Consider the following 6,663-nt stretch of genomic DNA (forward strand, 5'->3'; position numbering starts at 1 on the left):
GATTCGGTAGTCTTTAAAATAAAAGGTGTATACGTTGCCACATGTCCTGATTTTGAGCAAAGAGAAAAATGGGTAGTACGAACAGTCCTTGTTTGGATGTGAGAAAAAGATAATACGGTGTGTGGTGATGTAGATTGATGTGTGTTTATTATCGAGAATGAATCCTTTGTGATCATTGACGATGTCTTCACCTGCTAAAAGTGGAAAAGTGATGCATGATTTATCGGGTTCGCACGTCGAATAATTTGCAAGGGGAGAGAGGTGGTCTCCGAGCGAATTTGTCATAAGGGAAACGCGATGCGTTGGTTGGTCAAAACATGTTGGGGACTCCAGTGGCTTCGGTGAGTCCTTAATTGCTTCGTCGGGGTGAGGCGTGTAGTCCTCATCGATACAGAACTGAAGCAAGCCATCCATCACTTTGACTTCAGGTATTATAGTTCTCATTGGTATATTTTTAGTTTGTTTTGGTTTGAAATGTTATAGTTTTATTATAATTTGAACTTAATAAGTTTATTAACAGTACCAAATTAATATATTTGTTGGTTAAATATAGTATAAACAAATATCAAATACAGTATAGTTATTTTTGAATTAACAATAGTTGAATTGTAGTTGAAAGTTAAAGATATAAAAAGAAACAAAGAAAACAATTATTAGTATAAAATTATAAAAAAATATAATATATTTACTAAGAAAATGAACAAAAAATACTTTGCCACGTTGGCAATCTAAAAGTAAAAAGTATTTAATTATAGTTAATACGAAATTGAAAAGTTAAGTAATTGAATGTTATAATTTATAGTAAAATATTAGTACAAGAAGTGAAATGAAGAGAAAAGTGAAAAATGTTATATAAAAAAGAGAGAAATGAAGGGTTGATAAAGGACAAATAAACTATCAAAAACCAAAGAGAAACTAGACATGTCGAATCCACTGAGTCTACCAAATGAGATTGAGCCAGTGACTGTGAATGTTCCAGTCACTCCTGTTGCTCCAATAGTTCCTATCCCCCCAGTGGCGAATAATAGTACAGATCCTGCTGAAGTGGCGGCTTTAGCTTCGAAGGAAGAAAAAAAGCCACGAAAGAAGAAAGAGGTGAACGAAGATGTCGAGGAGATGGCACAAGCGCTTTTTATATATTGGAAATCAAAAGAACTGTTGAGAACCAATGAGTATCAGTACGATGACGCCAATGAGAAAGCGGAAGAGTTGTGGCATGAAGAAGCCGACGAACAAACACTTGACTTGTTTAGAAAGGCAGCGGCAGTTCAAATTGTGATGCTTGGTGGTGAGTTTGTCGCGCAGAAGAAACGGAGACAAGCAAAGAGTGAGATGGATCGGAATAGAGCGGAGTGTAATCCGTTTTTGTTGTTCTGCAAAGACCACAGAGACAATGTGAGAGAGAAAGGAAGTCGTGGGAAAGGAATGACAACTCTTTCAGGAATGTGGAAGTTGTTACCCGACGAAGAGAAGGAGAAGTATGTTACAGCTGCAAAACAAAACAAGTGTAAAGAAAAACAAATAAAAACCGAGTTCGAAGGACAGAATGATTTCTCAGGTGTTTCACCGGCTGGCACCAATCCTGTCGGTAATCCACAAGGAACACATTCTCCAATAAACATTTCTCAGATTGAAACTATCCATCATGATAGTGCGTAATCGAATTGTTCTTTAGTATTAGTTACAGATTTTTTTCATGTGTGGTGTTGTAAATAATCCAACGAAAATGTTTTAAAATCTATTAAGTTTTTGTTTTACTGTTTTTCATAATAATTAGATGTTAAACAATGGATTTACTGAAAAAAATAAAAAAGGGTTTTTAAGGGTTTCCAAAATGGCGAAAAGATAAAAAACGTCCCGACCAAGCAGTCATTCAGTGTTTCAAATTGTTTGAATAGGTTGAATGAAAAGATAACTATTATAAATAGAAGAATAAAAAGAAATGTCAAAACCAAAATGATAATTTGAGAAAAAAACGACAGTATTTGATAAAATCAAAGTTACAAAACTCAACGACACAACTATAATTTTAGTTAATGAAATTAAAAAAACATAGTAAAAAAAAGATATCAATTTGAAAAGATTTAACCTTTTACAAGACTTTTAGGAAGTAAATTGGGTATTTGAACTGGAATAACCAATTGAAAGGAACAGATGGCGAGGACAAAAATTTGTTTTTATAATAATTGTAAAGAGTATCACTGACGTGCAGGGGAGAATTCAAAAAATCGAACCACGAAGCAAACAAACTATTGCCTTTAAGGCAGCAAAGAAAATGTTGGCAAAGGACTCACTAAAGAAGAGACGCGCACATCCAGGTGCCGTTGCTCTGACTGAAATCAAAATTTTGCAGAGAACAACAGATATGTTGCTTAAAAAAGCACCATTTCAACACGTTGTGAGGGAGATTGCGCAATCATATTCGACAGACCTTAGATTCCAAAGCTCGGCTTTGATGGCACTCCAGGAAGCTGCTGAGGCATACTTAGTCGGTCTTTTTGAGGATTCCAATTTGTGCGCAATTCATGCGAAGAGAGTTACCATTATGCCAAAAGATATTCAGCTCGCCAGAAGAATTCGGGGCGAGAGAACATAACTGTTTTGTCTTTGTTTGTCAATTGGGTTGTTGTAATATTTTCACATAATTATTCTTCTGTCTTTGAGTTTATAAAGTTGGATGAATAACATTCATTCAATTTTAATAGAAAAATAAGTTAGGTAAATAATCGAAATAATTCATGACCAAATGTAAATTTATCAGATTTTACAACAACATCCATAATTGGTTTAAATTAACTATAATTTAATTTAACTATTTTATTTTTTTTAATTTTTATTGGTTATTTTTGGTTATGGCTATAATTATTTATTCATCCAAATTTTCAATCATCACAGCTCCCCTTTATGAATATCTTGATATGTCTAATTGCTACTTCTCAAAAGGTTTTTGCTGGTCTTTTTATTAAATAAAAAACTCAATCCATAATTTATTCGAAACAATAGAAATAATCCACATAGAGTAAACTTTCTAATTTAATAGTTATATTGTTATATGCCGGATTATTATAAAAAACACTATCAATTTGTTTCATTATTTTTACTAATGTTTTTATTTTATAATTAATTTTAATCGTTTTTTATAATTAATTTATTGATAAAAAACAACTTAAAAAAACTGGCTTTAATTATCTTAATAATTAATTAATTTAATAATAATTTATAAATTAATACCACCACAATTATAATTTAACTAAATGTTTTTACATTGTAATGTTCAAGAAATTTTTTTTGAAGTTGGTTTACTATAATTAAATGATAATTAAACTTACAAAGTTAATTCTAATAGTAAAAATAAGCTCGTTAAATTAATACTTCTAAATCTATTTTATTCAAATTGTTTTTGGTTTACAATAAATAGCAATCGATTTTAGAAAAAAATTATTTCCATTTTTCAATCCAAAAAATCATAGAAGCGATGCTCTATTTTCTTTTCACATTTGTAGTTTTTTCTTCTTCAAAATACGCAATTTCCAACGACAGCCCGACATCTGCGTTTGAACTTGGTGTCTGTTACTTTTCAAGCACAAACACGTACATAAAATTTATCGAAACGCCTACCAATGGGTTGCAGTTTTTTAAATCAAATGATTGTTCAACACTGACTCCAACAGAAGACCAAACAATCACCAACGATTTCACATTTTCAGACACACTCCCCACTCACAACTTTGTGATGAACTCGTACGGCGCTTCAGAGAATTGTGAACTTTCTGACTTCACTGCACGCCCAACAACTTTGCTTTTCACTTCAGGGTGTAATTCCTACGACGAAGCCTCAATATCTTTGACAAAAAACGATCAGCAATTCATATACAGAACCTTCTTGGTGACTGATTGTACTGGTGATGCGAAGACTTCTCTCACTTTTGAAAAAGGAAAATGCCAAAAGGATTCATTGGGTAATTATGTTGTCATCTCTGAAATAGTCCAGCCACCTATCCCACAAAATGTTCTTTACGCGCTATTAGAAAGTGAAGGTGATACTTTGTTGTATTTAGTCGACAAATGTCACATGACAACTTCTGGAAAATTTGTCAAATTTGAAAAATACGAGAAAATTGTTTTGATTAAAAGTGGAAATTCCTGCGATTTATTAACTGAAGATCTCGACCAAACACCAATATCAAAGACTACGTTTCTTGAAGAATTTCCGTTAAATTACGTTGTTAAAAACAATTATTTAGGTGTCGACAATTGCATGCAAACAAATGTGGAGATATTCCCAGCAATACAACTCTATTCCACAAGGTGTGCGACTACAGGTTCAACTTCTTCGCGAGTACGACGCGATGGATACACTTTTGTCTTTGAGACATTTTCTTCCGTGGATTGTTCTGGCGTATCTACGACTTCGACAGTACAAAATGAAGGAATATGCACAAGTGGTGTGTTATACGCTGAAGCTGTTTTTCAAAGTGCAATTGGTGAAGACAAAAAATTTGTTTCTGTTCGAGACAACAAATACTTGTTTATCTACTTTGCTCTTGAAAAGTGTGTTTATTCGGGAAACAATGTCTACATGAAAGTTTCAAGGAAGAGCACTATTGTTGAAATATCAACTGGAAGTCTGTGCAATTCACTTTCTCGCAGTGAGTTTCAAGGCGAACTGTCAGCGTACAATTTCATCGACTCTCTTCCACCGTTCCAAGTTGCGAAAAACATTTACTATGACAAACAAGACTGTCTTTTATCAGACACAATTGCAACAACAAAATTGCTCCTCGAGCAGATGTCATGCACTTCCACCCCAATTAACTCTTATAAATATTCACTTGATGGATCAACATACACTGTGTTGCAATACACGTCCTCTGATTGCACCGGTGAAGTGAATACCACAAATATAGACAGAGGAGAATGCGTTCAACTGGTACCAAGCGGTGATTATATGACTCTCTCCCATCGGTCAGAACGAACAATTTCGTTGTTGTCCAGGTACGCACTTCAAACGACTTCGAGTGGAATTTTTGTGTATCAGATAGGGCACACGCAAGCCACGTTTGATAACGGGTATTGCAAAACCGAGTTTTTCAATCGGATTATCCTCTTTTCAAAGGGAGATGCATTGGATGAGTTGAGCGAATACACTGATGACGACTTTTATGGATCTCTCACTTTTGTGAGCGAACTTCCTGTTTTTGACTTTGTTGAGAACTATTACGGACAAATAGAAAATTGCAAATCTGAAAACTTTGTATCACAAGGCATTTTGTTGCTCACAACGGATTGCAAAAATATGGAAACTAGTTCAATGAGGTATACAAAGAGCGGAGATATTTACACAATGACCTTATACTCTGCACTTAACTGTCAAGGGACCGAAACAATCGAGAATTATAACGAGGGCGAGTGCACTCAAAAAACGGAGAATCACCGCACACTGTTTTTCACACAAGTTTCAAAGAATGTTTTACTTGGTGATGAGAAGTATGGATATACCACAATCACTCCTAAAACCGTTTTTGAGCTTGGGAAGTGTTATTATGATGGAAACAACAAGTACTTCGAATTTGCACTCAAACACAATTTAGCAGTGTACCAAACGGGGAGTTCATGTGATTTACTGGAAACATCAGATAGCACAGACACCTATCCATTGGTTGAATTTAGCAAACATTTACCGTCAATATTTTATGCTGAATTTGGGTATGGAAAAAGCGCTAATTGTACATTTAGCGATGAAGAGGGTCTTCCAAAAATAACAGTGTACGAGAGCAGTTGCACTGTAATTGGAGAGACTTCAATCAAAATTACAAAAGGTGAAGGCAGTTTCGTTGTTGAAAAGTACACAACAAATAATTGTGAAGGAGACATTAGTGAGGCAACAACTTTTCAAATAGGTAAATGCTCATTGTTGAAAGAAGATAATTACGGGAGGGTTTCCGACTCGTTTGACATTCCAAAAGAGCCAGAAAGCAGTTCAGAGACTCCAAATAACTTGGCCTGTGTGGTGTTTATGACGATGACACTTTTTACGTGTTTACTTCTTTAAATCTTTTAGTTCGTTTATTGTTTTCATAAAGAGACTTTACGAATTATTCGCACAAACAATGTTTTTAGGTTTTTTTTAAAAATGTCGAGTTGAAAAAACCTCAAATATTTGAAGGTTTTTAGATAAAAATGGTTCCATCAACCATCCCTTTTAAAATTTTTATTAGGCACCCACAATGATTAAAAATATTTGATATTTTAGTCCACTTTTTCATAAGATACAGTGGCTTGTTTTAATCATAATTCTTTGATACATTTTTTACGTGATAATCCGATTAATACGATTTGAGTGCATCAAACACTATACATTTATTATACAAATTTACAACCTTCGACTTATTTTTTATTTTCAAATTATGGGGTATAATTTTTTGTAATTACTTATATTTTTAATTATTTTATTAAAAAAAAATAAACTAAAAATACCACTCTTGTTTGAAAATGATGGATAATTTTGTTTTACAACTTTTCTTTTAATTTATAATATTTTATAATAAATAAATTTGATTTTTATATCTAAACTTTAAATATGTGAGAGAATGGAATGCATCTATTGTCATGAGACGGATTGTGGTTTCACATGTCAGTGTGGGAAAGTGTTTTGTAATGGCC

General features: G+C 33.5%; 4 protein-coding genes across 4 annotated transcripts; 3 read left to right on the forward strand and 1 right to left on the reverse strand.

The window, feature by feature from the left end:
- On the reverse strand, positions 1-444 carry EIN_314710 (myotubularin, putative; the record flags this gene model as incomplete). The annotated part of the gene is made up of 1 exon (XM_004253635.1): positions 1-444. A coding segment is annotated over one exon (444 nt), but the record flags the coding sequence as incomplete, so codon positions are not given.
- A 477-nt stretch (positions 445-921) lies between these two features.
- On the forward strand, positions 922-1,659 carry EIN_314720 (hypothetical protein; the record flags this gene model as incomplete). Its single annotated transcript, XM_004253636.1, has 1 exon — positions 922-1,659. The coding sequence occupies one exon, from the start codon at positions 922-924 to the stop codon at positions 1,657-1,659; it is 738 nt and encodes a 245-aa protein (XP_004253684.1).
- A 616-nt stretch (positions 1,660-2,275) lies between these two features.
- On the forward strand, positions 2,276-2,596 carry EIN_314730 (histone H3, putative; the record flags this gene model as incomplete). The annotated part of the gene is made up of 1 exon (XM_004253637.1): positions 2,276-2,596. One exon carries the CDS (start codon positions 2,276-2,278, stop codon positions 2,594-2,596), a length of 321 nt encoding a protein of 106 aa, XP_004253685.1.
- Positions 2,597-3,475: 879 nt separating this feature from the next.
- EIN_314740 (hypothetical protein) lies at positions 3,476-6,052 on the forward strand (the record flags this gene model as incomplete). The annotated part of the gene is made up of 1 exon (XM_004253638.1): positions 3,476-6,052. The coding sequence occupies one exon, from the start codon at positions 3,476-3,478 to the stop codon at positions 6,050-6,052; it is 2,577 nt and encodes an 858-aa protein (XP_004253686.1).
- Between the last annotated feature and the right edge of the window lie 611 nt (positions 6,053-6,663).

This window comes from Entamoeba invadens (assembly GCF_000330505.1).
Source record: "Entamoeba invadens IP1 unplaced genomic scaffold scaff_1105074724328, whole genome shotgun sequence".
NCBI classification, from domain to species: domain Eukaryota; phylum Evosea; order Mastigamoebida; family Endamoebidae; genus Entamoeba; species Entamoeba invadens.